General features: G+C 42.9%; 1 protein-coding gene across 8 annotated transcripts in view; it reads right to left on the bottom strand.

Moving 5' to 3' along the window:
* LOC311253821 (uncharacterized protein) overlaps positions 1 to 27,017 on the bottom strand; it is a 45,651-nt gene that overhangs the window by 3,557 nt on the left and 15,077 nt on the right. The window contains exons 4-8 of one of the 8 annotated variants that reach the window (XR_014621940.1): positions 23,073 to 23,195; positions 19,875 to 20,031; positions 12,129 to 12,785; positions 11,485 to 11,613; positions 7,560 to 8,856 (exon numbers count right to left, since the gene is read on the bottom strand). Coding sequence is in view for 2 of the 8 variants with exons in the window: in XM_084384295.1 (XP_084240421.1) it covers positions 13,167 to 13,748 (582 nt within the window). In the remaining 6 variants the exon portion in view is untranslated. Of the gene's footprint in view, positions 1 to 7,559; positions 8,857 to 11,484; positions 11,614 to 12,128; positions 12,786 to 13,020; positions 16,897 to 19,874; positions 20,032 to 23,072; positions 23,196 to 27,017 lie in introns of those variants that run through there. The other 7 variants (XR_014621935.1, XR_014621938.1, XR_014621936.1 and 4 more) reach the window with 7 other exon arrangements.

Raw genomic sequence — 27,017 nt, 5'->3', positions numbered from 1 at the left:
ACACACACACAAAGACACACACACATTGATTGACAATAGTTAAAACATATCTCAATGTACAATGAACATGATACATAATATGCCACAATGGTTAATGTTCGTCGAAGTAGATTTTATACAAAGTAATGTATTCTTGTGTTCTCCTAGTAAAGGAAGCCTGTCAGTAAGTATTGTTTAGTTGGTTGGCTCAAAGTTTCTGCTATCGATTAGTCAGACTGGCTACGGTGGCTGGGCTAACAGTAGCCATGTTAGCTAAGGCTATCGCTTTCATTAGCTTTAAGTAGTGTATAGGCCCAAATTTAGACATATTACTTTGCTATCATATCGCAAGAATCCCAAGTGTAATTACTGTCTATATGCCTACATCCCACCAACATAACATCCAAAAGAAACACATAGCCTACGTTCCTTTATTTACGGCAATGTGTTAAGTTAGCATTGTCAAAAAAGACTACAACAATGTATACATTTACGGCAGCACTTGTCGTAAAACCAGCCCAGTGGCATTACATTTGCATATCCATCAGGGGACGGTACCCATCCAACAGTCTCTCAGAAGCATAACGCTCTCTAGCGGCACACACCGTCATGTGTCGGCGGAATATCAGCGGCATAACAGCGGCACACCACTCCGAGGAACGGTATAAGAGTCTGGGGATCGGTAAAAGCCGCTGAGCAGCAATCGACATAACTTTGGCCACCTCTCCGAGGAACGGCATAAGGCTAGGCATCGGTATAAGCCGCTGAGCAGCAATCTACATAACTTTGGCCACCTCTCCGAGGAACGGCATAGGACTCTAGGCATCGGTATAAGCCGCTTAGCAGCAATCGACATAAATTTGGCCACCTCTCCGTGGAACGGCATAAGACTCTAGGCATCGGTATAAGCCGCTGAGCGGCAATCAACATACCTTTGGCCACTTTTCGATCTCGGCGTCACTCACATGTGATGTGCAAATTTTGTCAAACACAGCTGTCATTTCATGGCAGCACTACAGCCATGCATGAGCACCTGAAACGTAAGCACCCTGGAGCTGTGGTGGCATGTACGCCAGAAGGGTAAATTCACGAGTTGAACCGATAAAAGTTATTTGTCTTCGTTATCAGTGACTTACAGCCGTAGCCTATCTGTTTTGTAGTGGTTTGTAGCATATCGTCGCTGTCAAGCAGAAGCCTCCTATCTTCAATATATGGTATTAAATTTACGTGTCACTGTACAGTGGGTACTAGTTTCATTTGGAGAATTTCACGCGTGAGTCACGGGAGAGTCACACAGATTTTTTTTTTGGAGGAGTAATTGTGTTTTCACCAGAAGCTGCAATGTGCCCAAACAACCGCCAGGTGGCATCTGTGAGCAGCAGGACGCCTCCATAAGACAGCAGCACGGAGCAGTGAACACAAATGGGGAATGCAATATAATAATAATACAGCATGGGCGAGCGGTCTTAATAAGCTATAAATGCAGTGCATGCCCAAGCCCTTCAATAAAAATAATTGAAAATATTAATCTGGCAGTGTGTTCAATTATACAATACCTTAGTTCTACTGTTTTGGTCTTAAATCCAGAGAGGATCGCGCTGACGACCGTTTCATTACATTTTTCTCATTGAAAAACTATACAACTGGCATTTAGATTATGTTCTGCACAAAAAAATAAGTGAAATAATAACAATTCGGTTTTAGCAATCAACCGCTTATAGTGATCAAATGTACTCTGGACCAACGTGATCACTATAAGCGGTTTCCACTGTAGTAGTTAAAAACCATATTATATTTTTTATTAATAAATAAATACCCCCCTTACGGGCGCGCATGGTATTGACACTTCAGCATGACCACAGTAAAAGGTCACCGCTCGCCACTGTAATACAGTATAGTTTTTCAATGAGACAAATGTAACGACGGCAGCTACAGTATACGTCTCACTCTCTTTTTTCGGTCCTCAGTCTCGTCAGCTCGAAACACACCCGTCTGTGTTTTTAAAATGAGCGAACTACTGTACAGTAGTGCCGCAGATTTCTCATTCCCCACCTTGTTTGATTGAGTGTGTTGCTGGATGATTTCTCATGAATGAACGGGCAATAGCCTGTGTCACTTTTTTTAATTTCAAGTCAAGCGGGGAGGGGGGGATCCTTGTACCTGGGTTACTGTTACCAAGGATACGGAAATAAAAGTAGCGAAGCTCCGGACAGAGTTGCGGTGATTGCATCCACTTTATGATAGGCTACTGTAGATTATGAAAACACATGAGTCTATCACAACAAGGATTGGATTATCCATACGAGAGGTAGACTGCCGGTTCTCATGGCCCGGACTCCTGCCAATAGTTTTTTTTTTTTTTTGGAGGGTGTGTGTGTGCCGAGCGGACCCCTTTAGAGAGACACGCGTCTGTATGGGACAGGCTTTTATTTAATTTAGAACAAACCTTATGCTCAGCAAAAATTTCTTAGGTCGCCGGATCTGAACCCGATCGAGTTAGTCTGGGCTTCAATGAAACGCTACATTCGCTGTGAGGCCAAACCCAAAAACAGAGATGAACTGATCTCCGCAATAGAGTCATTTTGGAAATATAAGCTCACCAAAGAGGCCTGCAACAAATACATAGATCACTTGGACAAAGTCATTGAACAGGTCATAGCATTAAAGGGAGGACCGACTGGCATGTGACTGCATGGCAGACGGCGAAAAATGCCCAGGGCCGAAGGATCTCCTGCTGAAAGACTGATGCGCACACTACGCAGATCTGAGGACACACTCTGCTTTAAATTACCTACTGTATATCATACTGCACTGTTCTGTATACCTGTCGATTTTTTAAATAAAAATGTTTTATTTGAAGCACGTAGGCTACCATGTATATATCTTATATTTTTGGGAAGTCTGAATTCCAGTCACTATACATCTTATGAACGTGATGTAAAGTAATAACTTTATTTTTTTATATATATTTTTTTTAAATGCAGCCTCTAAAACTAGAATGAAAAATATTTTCCTATGTTCCACCTTCTCGGCTCTATTGAAAGTAATGAGCTTAATAGACATATTAGCGCCTCCATTTATCTCTGACCAATAGGTGTGCTTGTAATAATTGCTGTGACGACAGCTGGACACAATGTAACACATTAGCATCCTCCATTTATCTCTGACTGTTGGAGCCATTTTGTATATTACACATAAGGTGATAAATAATTTAGATTTGTTGGATTTATTCTGATTTTGTATATTTGAGGTTATAAGAGTGCCTATTAGTTAATAACAACTGCGCTCTTCTTATTGGCTGAGATGTGCGTAACGTGATGCGTGCGTACTTTGGTTCAGTGATGATTATGGAGGCGAGGAGAGCACACTAGTTTTTGACCGTGCTAATGATTATTGCCTGATTTTGGATTGCTACACAGTTTTATTTTTTGTTGTAACTTGAATAAAGGTTTCAATAAACCCACGTGAGAAAGAAGAACTGTGGAGTTTTTGTGGCCTAAGACACGCGTCAACTACATGCTCACGCTCCATAATTTTAGTGTGTGTTTAAAAAGTAAAAAGAGATGGAGTCACACTTACACTGACCAAGGGGTGTGTTTGTGGATACTTCACTCAAGTACATTGTCAGACAAAAGTCCTGCCCCCCACAGTACTTCACACAGCTGTTTGCTTTGAACAGAAAAACCGGTTCCTACAGTAGCTCTCCTCACACTTTTCAGTTCATAAGTGAAGAAATTTCGTCGTGTTTCATGTAATAAATTTCACATGTAAGGGGAGCTGAACATACAGCCTCCATTCAGAACTCCAAGACACATGTGCCAGATGCACAGAGGCATGCGTAAAACACAGATTGAGACCACTTCATGATGTTTAGTTATTTTTTTTAGTTCATTTTCGTTTCTTTTGGATTTTTGTGCGTATTACTGAGCTGTTTTGGTCCATGTTTGTAAGCCTTTTTTCCCCTGGATTATATTTTCTAAAGTTGCAACAATATAGTAATATAATATATATTGTTTTCGTTTCATTTCGTTAAGTATAAATCAATCAATCCATTTTCTTTGAAACTATGAGATTGTAGAGCACCTAAAAACCAAAGCACCAGTTCACTGTAGCGATTTTCATACACACACCCAGTCTCGCTTTCAATAAAACACACTCGCATTCTATTACAATCGGTGAAATATATGAAAACACAATTTAAAAAATGACAGTTGTTGCTCTAGTTTTTTGTTTGGGTAAGCTTCATATTTAAAAGCGCAATGTTCAGCTGTCAGAAATTAAAAGCAGCCTCCTCTTGTTATATTTGCAGCAACACTGTTGCTTCAGGCTGTGATCAGCTTTTTTGTATCGCTCATAGCCTACTTTCCATTAAAACAACCTGCTGCTCTTGGCTGAAATCAGCCCGTTGTGGCTCCATTCTACGATTAAAGCAGTATCAACAAAGTCACTGTTAACAAAATTAACATCTAATCTGTCCCTTCAAATTGTGTGTTTGGAGCAGCTGCAGACAGATGTGCATTAATGCTCCGCTCGTGAGTCCAGCTGCATCGGGTCCAGGCTGCTGGCACGACCGAAGCAGCTTAGAAGCTAGCGCTCTGGGCCTGTCCTGGCCCAGCCCTAACTATAAGCTCTTATCGAAGAGGAAGGTCTTAAGTCTATTCTTAAAGGTAGAGAGGGTGTCCGCCTCCCGGACCAAAACAGGAAGATGGTTCCACAGAAGAGGAGCTTGATAACTGAAGGCTCTGGCTCCCATTCTACTTTTGGAGACTTTAAGAACTACAAGTAATCCTGCGTTCTGGGAGCGTAATGCTCTAGTTTGGTGATAGGGTAGTATGAGCTCCTGGAGATATGATGGTGCCTGACCATTAACAGCTTTGTAAGTGAGGAGAAGGATTTTAAACTCTATTCTTGATTTTACAGGGAGCCAGTGCAGAGAGGCCAATACAGGAGTAATATGATCTCTTTTCTTAGTTCCTGTCAGTACACGTGCTGCAGCATTCTGGACCAGCTGGAGACTCTTTAGAGACTTGTTAGGGCAGCCTGATAATAGAGAATTACAATAGTCCAGCCTGGACGTAACAAATGCATGGACTAGCTTTTCTGCGTCTTTTTGAGACAGGATGGGCCTGATTTTTGCAATGTTACATAGATGAAAAAATGCAGACCTTGAAATTTGTTTTATGTGGGAGTTGAAGGACATATCTTGATCAAAGATAACTCCCAGATTCCTGACGGTGGTGCTGGAGGCCAAGTTAATGCCATCCAAACTCGCTATATCATTAGATAATGCATCTCTAAGGTGTTTAGGACCAAGTACTATAACTTCGGTTTTATCTGAGTTTAACAGCAGAAAATTGCAGGTCATCCAGGTCTTAATGTCCTTGGGACATGCATGGAGGTTAGTAAGCTGATTAGTTTCATTTGGCTTTATTGATAGGTATAACTGTGTATCATCTGCATAACAATGAAAGTTTATGGAGTGTTTCCGAATTATATTTCCTAGAGGGAGCATATATGAGGTGAATAGTATGGGTCCAAGCACGGAGCCTTGAGGAACACCATGACTAACCTTGGTATACAGGGATGACTCATCATTAACATGTACAAACTGAAATCGATCCGATAAATAGGACATAAACCAGTTTAATGCGGGTCCTTTAATGCCAATTAAGTGTTCCAGTCTCTGTAGTAGAATGTGATGATCAATGGTATCAAATGCAGCACTAAGATCTAGTAAGACCAGGACAGAGACAAGTCCTTCGTCAGAAGCGATGAGGAGGTCGTTTGTAACTTTCACCAGTGCCGTCTCTGTGCTATGATGTGCTCTAAAACCTGATTGAAAATCCTCATATAAACTATTTTTATGAAGAAAGTCACATAGCTGGTTGGCGACCGCTTTCTCAAGGATCTTGGAGAGGAAAGGGAGGTTGGATATAGGTCTATAGTTGGCTAAAGCTTCTGGGTCAAGATTAGGCTTTTTAAGGAGCGGTCTAATTACAGCTAGTTTAAAGGATTGTGGTACGTATCCTGTTAATAGAGACAGGTTGATCATTTCTAGTAGAGATGTGCTAATTAAAGGTAAGGTTTCTTTCAGCAACCTAGTTGGGATGGGGTCTAGGAGACAAGTTGTTGGTCTAGATGAAGAAACCATCGAAGTTAGTTGGTGGAGGTCGATGGGAGAGAAGCAGTCTAAATATAAGTCAGAATTTACAACTGTTTCTGAGGTTCCTGTGTTTAAAGATACAATAGTGCCAGTTGAGGGCAAGCGATGATGGATTTTGTCTCTAATAGTTAAAATTTTATCATTAAAGAAGCTCATGAAGTCATTACTACTGAGCGTTGTAGGAATACATGGTTCAGTAGAGCTGTGACTTTCTGTCAGCCTGGCTACAGTGCTGAAAAGAAACCTGGTGTTGTTTTTGTTTTCCTCTATTAATGACGAGTAATAGCTTGCTCTGGCATTGCGGAGGGCCTTCCTATATATTTTAAGGCTATCTTTCCAGGCTAAGCGGGATTCTTCCAAGTTGGTGGAACGCCATTTCCTTTCAAATTTCCGTGATGTTTGCTTCAATTTGCGGGTATCCGAGTTATACCAGGGTGCTAACCTCCTGTGCTTTATAGGTTTCCTTTTCAGGGGGGCAATAGAGTCCAGTGTTGTTCGCAATGAGCCTGCAGTGCTATCAACAAGATGATCGATTTGTGAGGAACTGAGGTTAGCGGAGGAGTCCTCTATTATATTAAGACATGGCATTGAATTTAGTGCCAGCGGTATAATTTCCTTAAATTTAGCTACAGCACTATCAGATAGACATCTAGTGAAGGAGTTTTTGCCTAATGGTGTGTAGTCCAGTAATAGAACTTCAAAAGTTATTAAGTGATGGTCTGATAAAAGAGGATTCTGTGGAGAAACTGTTAGATTTTCAATCTCGATACCATAAGCTAGAACAAGGTCAAGAGTGTGGTCAAAACAGTGAGTTGGTTTATGTACACACTGAGAGAAGCCAATGGAGTCTAATAATGAGATAAATGCAGTACTAAGGCTATCATTAACGACATCCACATGAATATTAAAATCACCTACAATAATTACTTTATCTGATTTGAGGACTAGACTTGATAAAAACTCAGAGAATTCAGATAAAAACTCTGAGTAAGGACCAGGTGCTCGATACACTACAACAAATAGAACTGGCTGTAAAGTTTTCCACGTTGGATGTGAAAGACTCAGAACAAGGCTTTCAAATGAGTTATAATTTAATTTAGGTTTAGGAATGATTGACAGACTTAAGTCATAAATAGCTGCAACACCACCTCCTCGGCCGGAGCCTCGAGGAATGTGAGTATTAATATGACTGGGTGGAGTGGATTCATTCAGGCTGACATATTCTTCAGGATGCAGCCAAGTTTCAGTAAGACAGAATAAATCAATATTACAGTCTGAAATTAAGTCATTTACTAGTACAGCTTTCGATGACAGGGATCTGATATTTAGGAGTCCGCATTTAATTCTCTTGTCTTGTTTTGAGATTGCAGAGATGCTGTTAATTTTTATTAGATTTTCATGCACAACTCCTCTTCTGTGGACTTTTGATTTGATTAATTTAATTAATTTAGGTGGTCGGGGGGCAGACACAGTCTCAATGGAGTTTTGGGTGTGCAACTGATCTAATGGAAGCTCAGAGAAGCGTGTAAGACTGCAGCTCTGCCTCCTGGTCTCAACTCTGGGTTGTCAGGCTGGTTGTTGGCTAATGAAATGGGTTAAATTTCTAGAGATGAGAGCCGCTCCGTCCAAAGTGGGATGGATGCCGTCTCTCCTAATGAGACCAGGTTTTCCCCAGAAAGTCCGCCAATTATCAACAAAGCCCACATCGTTTGCTGGACACCACCTTGACAGCCAGCGGTTGAATGATGACATGCGGCTGAACATGTCATCACTGGTTAGGTTTGGCAGGGGCCCGGAGAAAACTACGGAGTCCGACATTGTTTTGGCATAGTTACACACCGACTCAACATTAATCTATCTTATAGACGTCCTTAAATCAACTAAGAGCAAGATTGCCCTGACAGCTGATGCCTGGACCAGTATTGCCACAGAGGCATATTTTGGCATCACTTGTCACTTTAAGTGATGACTGGGAACTCACTAGCTTCTGCCTCACCACCATGCCACTGGAAGAACGACACACTGGAGTTAACATTGCTGCATGGATTGAGTATGCCATGGCAAGGTTTGAGGTCCCTGCTAGCAAGATTGTGGCTGTTGTCCATGACAATGGCTCCAATGTTGACACAGTGCTGGCTGCAAACATTTTGAAAGAAAAGCATGGGTGGAATTCAGTCCGCTGTGCAGGCCACACTTGGCCACAATAGGTGATCGGTCATGCTCTGAAACATCCTCAGATCACTAAAACACTAGGAGCAGCGAGGTGTCTTGTAGAGCACTTCAAAAGAAGTGAACTAGCCTCAAGCAAGCTGAAGACCAAATAGAAACAAATGGGAATCCCAGAGAAGAAATTTATCCAAGATGTCTCTACTAGGTGGAATAGCACCTTTTACATGGTGACTCGTCTGCTAGAACAGAGATGGCCGCTGACTGCAACATTGTCTAACCCAAACAGTAACACAGAAAGGGAAACAGCATCTCGACCTGAAACCAGACCAGTGGGCCTTGCTTGAGGAACTGGCAAAAGCTCTTCAGGCCTTTGAAAGTGCCACTGTCTACCTGAGTGGTGAAACCTATGCTACCGCCTCTGCCCTGCCTCCTCTGGTCAGAGGGCTTCAGAAGTCCACTCAGACCACCTATGATACAGCTTCTGTTTCTGGCATTCCAGGCAGCTGCTTCACAGGAGACAACTGCACGCTGGTCCAGAGAAGTCACTGTCAAAGATGACAACACAAACACACAGATCATTGCAGCTGCACTGGACCCGCGTTTTCAGAAACTGAACACTGAACCTGGTGTCAGAAATTTCAAAGTAAAGTCCAATCTCTTGCCTTACAGTCCATGCAAGAAGAAACTGCAAAGAGGCAGTGTGCCAGTGAGAATGAGGAAGCCATTACATGTGCTAAGAGAACTTCAAATGGGTCTCTTGATTCACTGTTTGGATGTGACTCCTCAACAGATACTGACAGTGAGACTGCTGAACAGGATGCTCACAACCAAGCTATCACCAACGAGGCAAGATTTATGTGTTTAAATAAGAACAGTTCTTATTAATTAACATTTAACATCAACTGTAACATGCCATACTTTTTCACAAGCCTAATTTTCATCTGTTGTCCCATTGCAGGTACTGATGTACTTTAATCCCCTATCTTGGTGGAAGTCAAATGAAGCAAAATATCCAAGTCTTGCATCATTAGCCTGGTCATTCTTGTGCATTCCTGCCACTTCTACTCCTTCTGAGCGACTGTTCTCAGCTGCTGGGAACATAACCTCCAAGAAGAGAGCCAGCCTCACACCTGAGTATGTTGATATGCTCACATTCCTGCATTGCAATTTGAAGAATTTGTGAATTATACAGTCATTTGTACTGGATTTTTTTTATTTTATTTACATTTACTAGTTTTATTTGAAATTTTGGACTTGGCAGCAATATTTCAAAAAGGTATAGTTATAGTATAGTAAAGTTATTTGTACATTATGTTTTTGTTATCACAACTTGCACTTTAATGTATTATTTTGTTAATTTATGTTTCATTAAAATAACAATTTAAAAATGCAGTTGTTTCAAAATATTATGTTTTCAAATACATGTTTCATGGGTTTTTAATTTGCTCTGAGAATATGAGGTAATAATAATAATAATAATTGTGACTAATCGAAAAAATAATCGTTAGATTAGTCGACAACCAAAATAATCGTTAGTTGCAGCCCTAGTGTTGGCCTTGTATGGCTATTTCCTGGGTTAAAATCCCAGGTGGCGTTGTTGACGACACACACTACACATACACACGCTCACACAAACACACACTCACACCCGCTCTCGCCACAGTGGCATTAGCATTAGCATCTAGCTGCTCAGGTGATGGCTGGGGCCTGTCGCAGCCTGTTTTAGAAGCATCATTTCTCCCTCGGCCTGCCATCATAGAGTGTCCGCAAGTAAAAAAATAAGTTTACCTATAGTAAAAGGCTGCAGTATTAAGGCTTAAAGCTGGCAGAAAAAATACAAAAGTGTAATATAAAAGTGTAAAAAAAAAAAATATCATTCCAGCGGAGCCTCTGTGAAACGTGTCTTACATCTTCCTCGTTCCACCAGGGGTCCCCCCCCACTGTTGAACTTTAACCGCCGCTGCTAAGGAGAGGAGAGGAGGAGAGGGGAGAGTGCATAGAGGGCTGTGTTTTACCTCAGACATTTATTCTATTAATTATTTTGCATTATGGACGTTTCTGAAGGGGCTATGCCCATAATGAGTCTTAGTGTGATCAGCACTCTACAGAAAATATCAGTTGAACAGGCGGTGCTTCAATCTGGTCCAGGACACATGTGCTTACACAGTGCTAAAAGAATGTGGTCACGTGTGGCCAAGACCACCACTGACTGCGGTCTGAGTCATCAAATCCTAAGGCATTCACACCTGTACTTGGAGCTGTCCACTTATGAACAGGCGCTCACAACAAATAATACCAGGCCTGACCAGCTTGTTTGTTTTAGTGCTGCATCACTAGACTAACAAGAAGCTTCTTTCCACAGGCTGTGAGACTCGATTCATCCTCAGCACTCCACCATGAAAAATAGTTTCCATTTTATGACTAATCTAACCAGATAACAGAAATTCTGACCCGATGACCGGCATTAAGAATGATTACAATAACGTAAAGGTAGGATTTTGTAATATTTTGTTTAGGACAGCAACCGATGGTTATTTTCATGCTGGTTGTTTTCTCCATTAATCCTTTGATCGGTAAAAATATTGAGAACTGTGGTCACAGTAAGCCAGAGGCCCAAGTGACACCTTCACAATGTCCAGTCCAAACCTGAACATTATAAATACATTGAAATGATTTAAAGGAAACGCAGCAAATGTCATACCAGCTGTAAAGCGGCAACCACATGATTTTACTGGAAAAATAACTGAAACCACTATCAAAATTGTTATCAATTAATTTTCTGTCAATCAACTGATTAATCAAATATAAGCAATATATGTAAAAACTGATGAATACTTGAATTTATAACAAACCATATTGTATAAGCCCTTCATTTTTGTGCAAAAAAATAATAATTTCCAGTGTAACTGGTAATAACTATAGCTGTCAGATAAATGTAGTGGAGAAAAAAGTGCAATATTTGCTTCTAAGATGTAGTAAAGTGGAACTTTAAAAGTAATATGAAAAGAAAAGGCTAAATTTAAGTACAAGTATCTCAAATTTGTAATTAAATACATTACTTGACTAAATGTACTAGGGTGCCACCAGACTGAGGCGTGCGTTTTTTAAATTTATTTTACACACCCAGATCTACTTATGTTACTCCAAATAAATGAAAATGTTTCAAAATTCACTTTTGGAAGAAGGTTTCCTGGCACCGACTCCAGATGCTCCATCCTCTGCTGATGGTTGTTTGCGTCTCTTGTGTGTTGGTGGGATGTTATCCCCCTCATCAGCTGCAATAGTTTACTCTGCTGATGGTTCTATGAAATACAAAATATTCAGTCAGACATGTGAGAATGACCACAATTACGGCTGGATGGTACAGCAAAAAATTATCCACAGGCAGGTTTAAGGTGGGTCACAGAGGTGGTTCTTTGTTCCTCCACCTCAGCAAACAGCATAACACATCAGTACCACCTCCCCCAGGTTGTTAAAATGGCCCCCATTTATAGGGTGTCACAGCTAATGACCCTGGAAGATTCCATCCACAGGGATCCACTGCCTATCAACATGTTTAACCCACCATTTTTATTCCTATATTTACACCACCTTATCAGTAACAAATACACACCCTCATTTGCCTCCCCTAACAACAAAAATACACATCCCACTTTGTCTTTTTCCTGGGGGAAGCCTTTTGCCTGCACACCCTGAAGACAAACACTGGTGAGTAAACAATACACTTGACTTCTTCACTGCATGCACTTATTGAGCAACACAATACACATTCTTAGCTTAGCTCCTTGTTGAAGCAATTAACACATTTAATATGCACCTTTAACCCTCTGTCCCGCTGCTCTAGGTGGAGCTGCGTGGCCCACACATCACCCACCTGTAAAACCAAGACCCGACCAAGGACAATAAACGTTCAATAAATACGATAAACATATCCATACAAATGTGCAAAAAACAGTGTTAAAATGTATTGTGCAAATCTCCAATAAAGTGATGTTGCTCCTCTGCATATGTAGTCACACTCAGTCCATAGTGCGTGGTGCCATGTGTGCAAAGCCTGGTGACGATGTGCTCTTCGTCACATTTCCTCCTCCCTCTCCCCAAAGAGAACAGTACCTCATTCCTCTGACATTCTGGACAGACAGTCCGCCACCACATTTGACTTCCCTGACCTGTAGTGCACCGTGAAGTCATAGGGCTACAGGGCCAGGTACCACCTTAGCGATGCGCATGTTGGCATCCCTCATGCGATAAAGCCACTGCAAAGACCGATGATCAGTTTCCAGAAAGAAGTGCCGCCCCAGCAGATAATATCTGAGGGTGTCGATGGCCCACTTCATCGCCAAGCACTCCTTTTCCACTGTAGAGTACCTTTGTCTCTCTGTCCAGCAGCTTCCAACTCTCCTTCCACCACCACCTCCTCTCCTTCCACCTCCTGCAGAAACACTGCTCCCAGGCCCACTCCAAAAGTGTCCGTCTGAATGAATGAATGAATGAATGAATGAATCTTTTATTGTCATTATACTGGGTGTACAATGAAACTTTGTTAGACTATTCTCGGTAAAAGACAACAATTAGTTAGACAATATAAAACATATATTAAAAAAAATTAAAAAACATAAAAGGCACACATGGAGATCAACAAAACAAGACAAGAGCAGCAGTATATATAAAATAAAATGTCTGTGCAGCAGAAAGGTATCAGTGCAGCTTCAAATAATGATAATAATAATAATAATAATAATAATAATAATAATAAGTGATAGCAGCAGCATGTATAACATGCGTGTGTATAACAGTGACTGTTATGATAGAAGTGGGATGATGTAGGCAACAGCTCTGGGGTAGAAGCTGTTTCTTAGTCTGTTTGTTTTGGTTCTGATTGTCCTGAACCTTCTGCCAGATGGTAACAGCTCAAACATGGAGTGACCGGGTGTGGGGTGTCTCTAAGGATGCTGAGGGCTTTCTTGTTGAGCCTTTTTGTGTAAATGGTGTCCAGTTCGGGGAGCTTCAACCTGATGACGCGCTGAGCCGCCTTCACCACACGATAGAGACTGTAGCGTTCTGCGGCTGTACAGCTGGCGTACCACACTGTGGCGCTGGTGGTCAGGATGGACTCGATGGTGCTTCTGTAGAAGTTGAGGAGTAGTTTGGCCCGCTTCAGTTTCCTCAGGAAAAAGAGTCTCTGTTGAGCTTTATTGACCAGCTGCATGGTGTTGTTCGTCCATGCCAGCTGGTTCGACAGTGTGACTCCCAGAAACTTCAGCTTTTCTACATCCTCCACCGTCTCCCCATTTATGTGGAGGGGTGCGTACGGTTCCACCTTAGTCCTACAGAAGTCAACGATCATCTCCTTGGTTTTAGAGGTGTTGAGGATGAGGTCGTTTGCTCCGCACCACTGTATGAGATGATCCACCTCATGCCTTGTAAGCTGTCTCATCCTCCTCTGAGATCAAGCCAACTACAGTCGTGTCATCGGCAAACTTAATGACAGTGTCTGAGGGGTAGATGGGGGTGCAGTCATGTGTGAATAGTGTGAAGAGCATTGGGCTCAGCACACAGCCCTGAGGGGTTCCAGTCCTGAGAGTGAGGGTGGAGGAGATGTTTTTGCCCACTGATGAGCAGGATGAAAGGCTTCTCAATGTCAGGACTGTGGAGGACTGGGTGAATGCAGATGGCTTCCTTGAGGTCCCTGAAGACTCTGTCACACTCATCAGTCCATTGAATCTTGTTTGGAGCAGAGGCTTTGGTTAGATCATTCAACACAACAGCTTTATCTGCAAAATGAGGCACAAACTTATAATACCAACCCAGCAGACCAAGGAATCCCCTCAGTCTCTTTCTGGTGGTGGGAACAGGAAAGGATTGGATGGCCTCCACTCTCCCCAGCTGTGGTTTAATCTGTCCAAATCCAATGACGTAACCCAAGTATTCCATTTCTCTTTGGGCAACAGCACACTTGTGAGGGTTAATGGTGAGGCCAGCTGCCTCCATTTTCTGCAGCACCTGTTGCAGGTGCACCATATGCTCCTCCCATGATTGGCTGAAAATAACTACATCATCCAAATATGCAGCCACACAGTCAGATAAATCCCTCAAAACATGGTCCATTAGTCTTTAAAACGTGGCTGGCGCCCCCTGGAGACCAAATGGCATGACCTTAAACTGATACATACCAAATGGTGTTCTGAAAGCTGTCATCCCCTTGGCATCTGGTGCTAAGGCAACCTGCCAGTAGCCCTTGCTGAGGTCCAGTGTGGTGATGTACCGAAAGTTGCACACTGTATTCAGGTATCTGAAATCAATACAAAATCTGAGAGTACCATCTTTCTTTGGGACCAATACAATGGGCCTGCCACTCACTGTTATTCCCAGCTCTAACATCAGCCTAATTTCCTTTTGCAGCAGAGGAATCAACCGCTCAGGAATCCTGTAGCTTTTCTACTGCACTGGGGCATCTCCCTTCAGCCGAATCCTGTGCCGCACCAGTCAGGTGAAAGCTGGTGTCTCCCTGAAGAGTTCTGGGTCAAGCAGGGGCTTCGCCTCTGCTTGTTGGGTGAGAGACAGATGTGACAGGTCCACTTCTGGGCCCTCTGCTGTTGTGGTGGTAGTTGGGAAGAACTTGTCAACAGTATCCTCCTCCTGCACCGCACGGACCAAATGCTGCTGGTGCACAGGCTCTGAACGCACCTGGACCTCCTTAAGCAGGTTAACATGAAAAGTCTGGTATCTTTTAAACCTGTCCGGCATAAAAAGTTCATGTGTGACCTTACCCGCACGTTTGCTGATTTCATATGGTCCATGCCACTTAGTCAGCAACTTGCTTTCACTGGTTGGCAACAACAACAACAACAACAACAGTACTTTTTGGCCTGGATGAAAGACCCGCTCTCTGGCCTTTTGATCATACCACACCTTCTGGTTTTGTTGAGCCGACTCCATGTGTTCATGTACAAGCGCCATCATCTTCTCCAGTCTCTCCCTCATTTTTACCACATATGCCACCACATTTTCTCCTTCTGGCTTCGAACTCTCCCAGTAATCTTTCAGCAGGTCCAGCGGTCTTCTCACCTGGCGCCCATACAACAGTTCAAACGGAGAGAAGCCCGTAGATGCTTATGGGACCTCTCTGTACGCAAACAGCAGGTATGGCAGCCAGCAGTCCCAATCCGAACCTGTGTGAGACACAAACTTGCGCAGCATGTTTTTCAGTGTCTGGTTATAGCGCTCCATCAGCCCATCCGTCCCACAGTCTGTTAAAATCTCCTTGGGTATGCCTACTCTAGAAAAAAGTTGTAAAAGGCAATCTGCTACTTGTCTAGCTTTGAAAGACCTGAGAGGGAAGGCTTCAGGGTGCCGTGTGGCATAGTCGCACATGACCAAAATGTAAAGGTGGCCTGAGGAACTTTTCTCAAATGGGCCTACAATGTCCATGCCTATCCTCTCAAAAGGTGTATCAATGATGGGCAAAGACTGTAATTGGGTACGTGTAACTCCTTTAGCAGAGGTTAGTTGGCAGGTTTCACAGGAAGCACAGCACTGAGAGACTTGAGTGTTCATCCCTGGCCAAACAAAGCAGCTTCCAATCCTGTTCAGAGTTTTCTGGAAAGCCAGGTGACCTGCCCATAGAATAGAATGCCCCATCTCCATAACTCTCTGTCTGAACTGTTGTGGCAGTGCTAAAGTCTCAGTTTTTCCCCTTTTCTGATAGAGAAGACCCTCCTTCACCATGTAGGTGTCATCATCTAAACAGCTTGGGTTATTTTGTTGAACACCCTCCACATCTGTCACCTTTTCAAACTACTGCTTCAGTGTCACATCTTGTTTTTGCAGTGAGCTCAGATCTGGGGGAAACTCAAAATCAAGCAGTTCTGGTGGTTAAGGAGAGCTTTGTGCTCCTTGTCTAAGTGAACCCTTTAGCTTCTCCCGTCTTCTCTGTGCTTGTGACTTGTGAGGTTTAACTGGCCCTGCTTCCCAGTCTACCCCAAAGAAAGGCAGCTCTCTGAGGACTCCCTCTGCACTCTGGTGGTGACACAGGCAATGTGACTGAATCACTCAATGGCTCACTGAAATCGGCTACTGAACTCTGATCCTCCTCACTGCTCGCGTCAGGTTTGCATATTGGCGGGGTCATAAGGTCATAGAGTGTGGGTACATCATCGCCTAGAGCAGCCATTTCTTAACCTCGGGGTCCTGACCCCAATTGGGGTCGCGAGATGATTTCTGGGGGTCGCCAAATCATTTTGGAAAAATATAAATGCGCAAAATAATGAGCGTCCAACCGGATGTTACAAGGACGACGAGCGGTTGGTCTCAAACAGGCATTTTATTACTCAAAACCAGTTGCATGTCTGCCCTTCTCATTCACACATACAGACACGGCTCTCTCTCTACCCCGCCTCTCACCGTGGGGGGAAATAAAAACAAAGAAAAAGAGAGAGAAAAAAGGCGCGTTGTTGTTTTAGCCACAGCTGCAGCAAGTTTGCTAGCTGGAAAAATGGAGCGATGGCTTAAAAGAAAAAGTGTTCCAGCACAAGACAGTCAGCAGCAGCAGCAGGGGTCCCAAGATCAGCCACCAGAACCACCACCTGAGAAACGTATGGCACTGAGAGCTTGAAGCCAGCAAAACTAAAAAGACATTTAGAGACAAAACACAGCAGCTTAACTTATAAGCCAATTGATTTTTTTCAGCGCAGGGAGCAAGAACTAAAAAGGCAAAAAACAGTGGTGAGTGAATATTCTACAGTCCCTGCTAAGGCCCCGGCAGCTTCATATGAGGTCGCATATCTGGAGGCTCAATTGAAAAAGGCTCACACGATTGCGGAGAGTCTCATCCGTCCCGCAGCTGTAGCAATCACAAGAGCAATGCATGGGGAGAAAATATCTAACACTCTTTAACCATTCCCCTGTCAAATGACACCGTGGGGCGCTGCATTCAGGACATAGCAAATGACATTAAAGAGCAACTCATTGACAGAGTGAGGAAGAGCAAATTGATGAATGCACAGATGTGTCAGGAGATGCGCAGCTGCTGGCCTTTGTGAGTTACAGCTACGAGGACATGTTGTTTTGCTCATCAATGGAGGGAACATGCACTGGACGGGACATTTTCAACAAGCTCAACAGTAACATACAAAAAGAGAGACTGAGATGGGAGAGCTGTGTCTCTGTGTGCACAGATGGAGCTGGAGCTATGCAGGGGGCAAGAAAAGGTTTGAGGGCCTGCGTGTTAGAGGTAGCCCCCATGTGAAATTTCTGCACTGTATGATCCACAGGGAAGCACTTGCTGGCAGGTGTCCTCCAAACATCAGTTAAGATTGTCAATTTCATTAAATCACGGCCACTGCAAAGCAGACTCTTTGCCACACTTTGTCATGAAATGGGATCAGACCACGAAGCACTCCTCTTTCACACAGAGGTCAGGTGGCTTTCTCACAGCAAAGTTTTAACGAGGCTCTTTGAACTGCGTGAGGAGGTCCGCATATTTTTATCAGACTGTAGTTCTCCCCTTGCTGACTATCTGACTGACCCAAAGTGGGTCACGAGCCTCGCATATTTAGCCAGCATTTTTGACAAACTAAACAGCTTAAACTTGTCCCTACAAGGCCCAAACACAAATGTCCTTATTCTCTCTGAAAAGGTCATGGCATTTAAGAGAAAGCTGAAGTGGTGGGCTGTGCAAGTGTTGAAATGTTCCCTGAGCTTGATGACTTTATGGAGAGTTACGACATAACCATTCAAACTATGAAAGGAATTATTGCCTCTCACCTCAGAAGCCTGCTTGAAAGTTTCAATAAGTACTTCCCAAATGATGACACGCCGGAAAAGTACGACTGGATACGCCAGCCTTTCACCAGCTCCACCGCACATCACCTGCCATCAGAGCTGCAGGACGCCCTGCTAGATCTCTCCTCTGACCGCACGTTACAGACTGCTATCTCGGCATGCGCACTGGAAGAGTCCTGGTTGTCAAGTAGCAACAAAGTACGCAGCACTGTCAAAAGCTGCAACCGATGTACTATTTCCATTTGCATCCACATATCTGTGTGAAAAGACCTTTTCTGCACTGACAACAAAAAACAGATGAAAATACTGAAAAACAAATACAGATCACGACTCCTCAGAGTTGAGAGTGATCTTCGCGTGGCCGTGTCTAACATAAAGCCAAGAATGCAGCTGCTCTGTTCAAACAAGAGGCAAACAAAAGGCCCAGCCATCACATTACATAGTGGTTGCAGCTATTTGGCTTTGTGAAGAAAAAAAAAGAAGACAACGTTTATAGAGTTAGGAGTTTGTTTTAACAAAACTTGTTAAGTTGTTGTTATGACACAATGTTATGACGTTCTTTTTCATGTTTAAGCTCTCAGCAACATAGATGTTTAAAATGAAACATGGGCAGTTTTTCTCCCCAGTGTGTTTTGTTAAGGCTTCCTAATTAGCATGTGCTGGTTATCATTTTATTTCATTAAAAAGAAAAAAAGTTTGCGTTAATTGTTTACATTTTAACCGGCTCAACTACCAGCAATATGATGGGATGTAGCGACCATCGTCGGTCTGTAACTCACGTGAAAAGTCAGACTCTTGATGCTGCTTTATCTTTTTCAAAATATTCAAAAGTGTTTCAAAATAAAATGATAAAGAAACTAATAGCTGAAGTGTGATCATAAGTGCTTGTCTGATTTGTAAATTCGACGTAGCCTACGGTGTATTGATTGTGTGTGGGTGGGGGGGGGGGGGGGGGGGGGGTCAAATCAAATCAAATTTTATTTGTATAGCCCAAATTCACAAATCACAGTTTGCCTCAGAGGGCTTTACAATCTGTACAGAGATGACACCCTCTGTCCTTCGACCCTCGATTCGAGTGAGGAAAAACTTGCCCCAAAAAAAGGCCCTTTTAACAGGGAAAAAAAAATGCGGAAGAAACCTCAGGGAGAGCCACAGAGGAGGGATCCCTCTCCCAGGACGGACAGACGTGCAATAGATGTCGCATGTACAGAGCAGATCAACGAGATCACAATGTATTCAACTGCGGACAGCAGTGCATATTGAATTGGGGGTCGCGACTTAAAAAGGTTGAGAACCACTGGCCTGGAGTGTATGGCAATGTTGGAGCTAATGCCACAGGCAACATTAAAGTCTGCCCCCCCCCACAGTCAGATAAACTTCAGCTGTAGGATAAACATGCTCATCTCCATGAATACAGCTTATCCGTGATCTGTCTTTACTCCATTTATCTCTGGGGACCAAACCGGACAAAACTACAGTCTGAAAACCTGCAGAGTCAAGTAATGCTATTTCACGCTTTCAATTGATCAGAACTGGGGCTGCATGGCCTGCGTCCCTCACTGTACCCACTGTAGCTGGCCTTGGAGCAGAACAAAGGAAAGATGGTTTAGTGTGGCTCAAAGCTGGGCAAAATGGTTTTCTATGCCCTAAACCATTACAGTGGTAACACCTGACATCGACTTTTAGCATAGCTTGTGGCCTGGGGAGTAAACTGCCCATCACTTGAAAACCATCTACCTCGTGACTTGACCAAGCCCCTGTTTACCCCCAGAGGACTTACTTGAATGGACCTGGTGGTTCTCCCAGCCAAAGGTGGCAGCTCAGCTTCCTTTTCTGGCTGATGTGACGACGCCGGCCAGGCGTGCAGCTTCCTCTGCTGTCTTGGGGTCATGCTCTCTGATCCAGATCTCCAGCTCTGCATGGACCATCCTCAGGAACTGTTCAAGAATAATAGTGTCAACTAGTTCTTTAACTGTTGATTTCTCTGGCTTAACCCATTTGCAAAAAAGGTCTTTTAGATGCACATACAGCTCTCTTGGAGCTTCACCAGGCTCAAACTTGAGGGACTGGAATCTTCTGCAGTAAGTATCAGGTGTAATTTAATATTTTGCTAGAATTGCTGCTTTAACTTTGAATAGAATAGAATAGTCTTTATTGTCATTGTCGAGGCAATGACATTTTGTTGGAGTAGCCTTCCAGCTGCCTTGTACATATAAATAAATATAAAAATATAAAAGAAAACAATCAATATATACACAATAGTTCACAATAACAATAATTAAAATGTGTGCAAAGAAGTCCAAGCCTTAAAGGGACCAGTAGTGCAGTGTGTGTGTGTAAGTGTGTGTTGATGGGGGGGGGGGAGGATCAGTGTGGGAGGGGGGTGGAGTTCAGTAGTGTAACAGCTCTGTGGTAAAAGGCGTTTTTTAGTCTTGTTGTGGGGGCGCTCAGTGTTCTGTAGCGCCTTCCTGAGGGCAGCGGGGCAAAGAAGCAGTGACCAGGGTGTGTGCTGTCTCTGGTAATTCTCTTAGCCTTCCGGATGCAGCGGGTCTGGAAGATGTCCTCTTGTCTGGGGAGCTTTTTCATATCTTTCAGATTCTTTCATGTCCATCAGAACACAAGCACTGCGGGCTTTGCCGGTGAGCAGAGGGACCAGATGCACAGCCCATCCATCTTTAGGCCAGTGACAAACCTGGGCCATTCTCTCAAATGTTGTTAAGAAATGCTCAATGTCATCATCTGGACATAATGGCAGTAGCTTGAGTTCCCTCTGTCTGACAACCCAACTTGCCTGGCTCATCATTTCATCTGGGTCATCAAAATCACCATAATTTTCGTCATTTATTTGTGGGCGCTGACTCTCATCCATAGTGTCCGGCTCTGTTCTTTGTTCTTCTCTCCTCATGTTAACTTGTTGCTGCATTTGGGAGACTTGATACTGCATGCGTCTCCATCGCTGTTCTTGAAGTGAGGACTCTTTCTCTCTTTGCTGGTCTCTCTCCGTTTGTGCTCGCATGAGTGATTTCACCATACCTGCTAATTCATCCAGCTTGTCTTCTGTTTTAGCATCCGTCATGGTGTCTGGAGCACCTGCTCCGCAGGGCCCCTCATCTGGTTCTTCTTGGCCATTTTTCTTCCCCTGCCTTGGCATCCTTTGCTGTAACGTGGGCCCCAGCTTCTGACACCACATTGAGAATGACCACAATTACGGCTGGATGGTGCAGCAAAAAATGATCCACAGGCAGGTTTAAGGTGGGTCACAGAGGTGGTTCTTTATTCCTCCATCTCAGCAAACAGCATAAACACATCAGTACGACAGCTGGTGTCACAGCTAATGACCCTGGAAGATTCCATCCACAGGGATCCACTGCCTATCAACATGTTTAATCCACCATTTTTATTCCTATATTTACACTACCTAATCAGTAACCTATATACACACCCTCATTTGCCTCCCCTAACAAAAAAAATACACATCCCACTTCATATTACATTTACTAAAATACAATACACACATCCACTACCCCCACACCAATTTACACTTGGTTACCCTTTTACTGGGGGAAGCCTTTTGACTGCACACCCTGAAGACAAGACTGGTGAGTACACAACACACTTGACTTCTTCACTGCATGCACTTATTGAGCAACACAATACACATTCTTAGCTTAGCTCCTTGTTGAAGCAATTAACACAATTATTATGCACTGTTAACCCTCTGTTCCTCTGCTCTAGGTGGAGCTGCGTGGCACACACAGCACCCACCTGCAATACCAAGACCCGACCAAGGACAATAAACGTTCAATAAATACGATAAACATATCCATACAAATGTGCAAAAAATAGTGTTAAAATGTATTGTGCAAATCTCCAATAAAGTGCTGGTGCTCCTCTTAAAGTGTCTGTGCAATTATTAAACTGTAGTCCAAAGTGCGTGGTGCCATGTGTGCAAAGCAAGGTGACGATGTCCTCTTCGTCACAAGACAATACTTCAATTGTGCTGTAACAATGCGGACCATAAAAAAAAAATTGTGTCAAAACATTTCAGTGCTATAAAAGATTCAAGTTTTAAAATTCTGTATTTGCATTCATCATTTGCAAATGCATTTGAATGTTGTAGAACTGATTTACAATCAACTTCTTCACTGTCACTGAATTACATCCAGTATTTACCTGAAAAAAGGCTCAATTAACCAATCTTTTAAACACTGTTTAATCTATTGAAGCTCACAGGGACTCAAGCTCTTATTTAGTCTGACGTGTTAATGTTGCTTACAAAAGGCATGTACATGTACATGCTGCACTGACTTTGGTTTATTACCGCAATCAATTTCGCCACCATATCAGACTGGGCAAGACTGGCCTGTAAATGTATATAAGTAAAGCTTACAGAGCTTTTTATGATTAAAAAGCACTATAACATTTGAATTTCTCAACTAATTTCAATGAGCCATTTTTATATTCAATGGTTTAATACTATTTTTTTACTACTCTCAAAACCAGTTGAGAAATTACAATGCTATAGCACTTTTCACCCAGAAAAACCACAGTTCCCTTGTTTATTTGTATTCGTGTACAGGCGAGTCTTTGCCAGGTCAAATATGGCGGCGACGTTGAGGTACAATCCAGCAGCCAATGCAGTGTCTATATTTCTATATTTTTGGTTGAAGTGGTGGGCGTAGTATTCTGATCTTTTACTTTACCTATACTTAAAGTAAAATAAATAATATCACACTTACAAGGAAATATCTTTCACTGCAAATGTTACTGAAGAATTTAAGCAGAATTGGGATAATGTAATTCAAATATTTTCAGTAAAAGTAATGGTTGCAGTAAACTATACCAGGTTGTGACTGTTTTATTCTACTTGATCATCAACAATGCCTCTGCACCCCCAAACTCAGGGTTGAAAAGATGGAAGGAATCTTTTGTTTATTTTCAAACGCTTTTCATCTACTGATCTTGTGTAAAAATTCACCTTTGCAAGAAGGTCTTACAGCACCATCTCCAGAATATGCGCCATCCTCTGCTGATGGTTGTTTGCGTCTCTTGCGTGTTAGTGGGATGTTATCCCCCTCATTACCTGCAACATTATTTTCTGCTGAAATACATAATTTAGTCAGACATGTTCTTCAGTTGTGCTGTAACAATGCTGACCATAAAGTGTCAAAACACTTCAGTGCCATAAAAGATTAAAGTTTTAAAATTCTATATTTGTGTTAATTTGCAAATGTATTTGAACGTTGTGAGGAAATGTACCATAAAAGACGTCATCTTGAATATGAGACAAAAATAAATGGTACAACAACCTACTTAAAAACTAAATAAAAAATACCATCAAGAGAAGGTGAATGGTTTCCTTCCTCTCTGCACCCATCTTTATCAACACTACCCAGAACTTTGTCTGCAGGAGACATACCAAGCTTATAAATCTGGTCAAACAAAAAGAATGGTAGACAAAGGAAAATGGAAATCAAACATACTATTTGGATCAATTGTGTTTTCATTCAAATTCTTGTCATGGAACTCGACCAATCTTTCCTGCTCAAGTGCCATAAAAACTTTGCTGATCTTCGCGAGTTGCAGCGTCTTCTCAGCGAGTCGATAGAACTCACGATGTAGTCTGATGTCGTGGAAAGTTGGCCAGTTGGTCCATCTCCATGTCTGTCTTGTTCAGGACTGTTGAAAGGGTCGCAGAATGCTTTCACAGTTTGGTTGATGTCAATGCCTTGGGACACTTTGCACCACACGCATTTGCAAAGCCACGAATGCAGTCTGAACCATGGAAGTGTGACATAGCTGCAGGTCTCGCAAACATGTAACAATTGTCTTTAAGAACCCCTCAAGCCTCTCAAGGATGTCTAATGCACAGAGCATTTTTTAAGTCAGAAGAATTGGAACTGGTCTGCCTCGCTTTCCTCTGATGATAATCGTTGAGAAATGTCTGCAGAGCTTTTTTCCACCTCAGACAGTGCCCAGTTCAAATCCTCATGGGGCTCAGATGTGTCCCTTGACAAAAATGCATCCTTCCCTGCATCTGTTGAATAGCAGGGTTTGTTTTAAACAGACCTTTGCCAGATCTATCCAGGCCTTTGTAGAAGGACGTTCGGACAGCGCACCACTGCATTCACCTTGGAAGTCATTTAGAAACCGGTGCGTTTTTTGAATTTCTTCAGTAAAAGGGAATTAGAGTTGGTGCATTCCACTTGGCTTCAACAATGTTCCTCAGTGCTGCTGCAGAAACCATTGCATTCCACTTTTCACTGTGCACTTGCTGGAATTCTGTGGCATGCTTCACAAGTTCCTGATCATTGGATATTAGCGCCTGAGCTTTGATGAGCTTACTGACTTTTACCAGAGAGTTTCCAAGTTTAGTTGCAAGTAACGGAATGGCAAAAGTGTTTGTGCTGCTCTCATAGCCACAAGTCACTTTGACAGCTCTGACCAACTCTAGGTATAATTAATAAAATCCTCCATCTTTGTTATTGTAAATTGTGTAATGTAAATATGTAAATTTCCTGGCATTAGCCAGCAGTCGTCCCAGTTCACACATTTTTTCTCGAGTGCACTGTTGATTTTTTGCTGTCATCCCACCTTTATTGAGCATGTGCTCTCCAAACTCAGTAATTACGCGGTCATTTTTTTGTAATTTCTTTGACAGGACTGGGATTCATAGCACTGACAACTTCCCACAAGTGCCTGTTCATATGCAAAAGCACAAGACCTGTGTATGTACACAGAGCCTGAACACGGTTCTTTCCGGGCTTTGGTTTGATTGACCCAGGCTTGAGTTTACAAATTTGCACATGTCGCCACAGAACCTCTCTTGTAAAGAGTCCTTGGCAGTACGCACAGCTCATGATATCAGTTGCCTGCACTTCTTTTGGTGGCTGTTTCAATGGGACAAGTTGTCCCTTCCCCGACTCCATGACAGCAGCATTATGAACATAGTTGCCTCTGTGACGAATATATTCTAGCTGTTGTTTTCTCTCTTTAGATCCCTTTGGAAAGCTAAGAGCTCTTGACACATCCATTTTATCTTGGTGTGCACTTTCAAGATGCCTTGCAATTTTGGCATATGGCTTACTGCAATGGACACAGAAGTGTCTCTTATTGTAGACTCTTTTGCCATTTTTTTTTGGAAAGCACCAACAACTACGCTGCCATTGGGGTCCTGACTTGAGCAGGGTTCTTCTTCAATAGTGGTGACAGATGCGATGTAGTTGATGTCCAAGTCAGGTGTTGTGCCGTCACATATGGTGGGACTCTCCATACCGCAGTCATCCAGTACAACATAAAGAAAGTATTTTCTTTGTTTGGGATCATGGCTTTCATCACTGTCTTAAGGGGGGGGGGTGGATACGGTACGGCACAGTGTCGCTGCACACAGTCTGTCAATCCGTGAGAGCGCGCGCACAGACACACACACACAGCCTTATGGTACATGTATGTATAATGTGTGATGTGGTTAACACGGTTAAGTCCACTTCTGTGTGGCCCTATGAGCCTATCATGCCACTACAGCTGCAGAATGGTTTAAGCTACAGATTCTGTAGAGAACAACATCAGACCTTATAGAGCAGAAGTGTATTTTCTGTTAAGATTGGTTTCATTTCTTATCAGCAGCAATACACATGAGTTAGTTGGCTGACAGGAGGAGCAGGCATAGTGCTGCAGTTATGCAAAAAGATAAAGTCAAATACAGAGATGATCTGTTAATGTGTCATACTGGATTGGATTTAGGTTTCATAATGCAAAGACCTGATGTTTAGACTTGTGAGAAATTAAATAGTTTTCCATTGAGTAAGAAATATACTGTAAACACCATATCAGGATGTGAGAGCAAAAGGGGAGAAACCCCTTTTGCCGTAAGTGTCAGAGTCAGACGAGAGACAATTGCCTCTCGTCTGGGGTGTTACAGGAAGATAGATGGTAGATGAAATTTACATTCTAATGAAGTATCAAAAGGGTCACTGTCCTGGGAAAGAGACGATCCACCAAACATCAAGGGGTCATTGTTCTGGGAAGAAATGTTGTAACCCCCCACTCTGTTTTGTGTTTAAGTCAGAAACATTTGGAAGACGGGAGAGAACACTTCAGGTCTTCTCTCCATGCTGCATGTATTAAAGAGATCCGATTCATCACGCTGAGTCTACAATTCTTCTGAGATTTAGCAACTCTCAACCTCACAAAGGAGAATTTCCCTTACAAGACTGTACACTTAATTTTCATATCACTTGCAAGACAGTTGGTTGTGGTTGAATATGAACAGATGTCTTACAGATGTCTCTTTCCCTATTTTGCAGGTACTTGGAGTACAAAGCAGGACCTGCATCACTGGCAATGGCAGACACCACACAGCAGACAATACCTTCCTTCGCGCAAAGAATCCACTTATATGCCCATTCATCCAGGCAACAGGCCATTACACAAGCCATCCTCCAGGACCATGCCATTGGATGCTCTCTGCCCCTGTCTCTAGTAGAAAATCCAAATTTTAGACACTTTCTTTCTGTCATAGACTGCAAATACACTCCTGTGTCTAGGACCAGCTTGACAGAGAAGCAGATACCTTATCTAGTCAGTAAGGTTAAGGATGACATCATCAAAGCGGTGGAAGCTCAGGCGAGTGTTGCGCTTACAACCGACCTCTGGTCTGACAGGAGGCTTCGCTCCTTCCTTGGGGTTACTGCGCATATTGCCTGCGAAGACAAGGACTCCTACAGTTAAAAATCCTTTCTGCTGGATTGTCGGCATTTCACAGGGAAGCACTGTGGTGAACGAATTGTAGTGAGCAGGTTTGGATATGTATTGAGCGCGCATGCGCGAGTGTTCAGATAGGAAGTGATGCTTCAGTAAAGAGTCAACTACACGTCTTGGTCTCTGGTCCGTTTGTTGTATTACGAGGTACAAATAAGTACAA

Source organism: Pagrus pagrus, assembly GCF_965226575.1.
Source record: "Pagrus pagrus genome assembly, contig: HAP1_SCAFFOLD_49, whole genome shotgun sequence".
In the NCBI taxonomy this organism is placed as follows: domain Eukaryota; kingdom Metazoa; phylum Chordata; class Actinopteri; order Spariformes; family Sparidae; genus Pagrus; species Pagrus pagrus.
The sequence above is the reverse complement of the archived record's forward strand: the minus strand, read 5'-3'. Positions and strand labels throughout refer to the sequence as shown.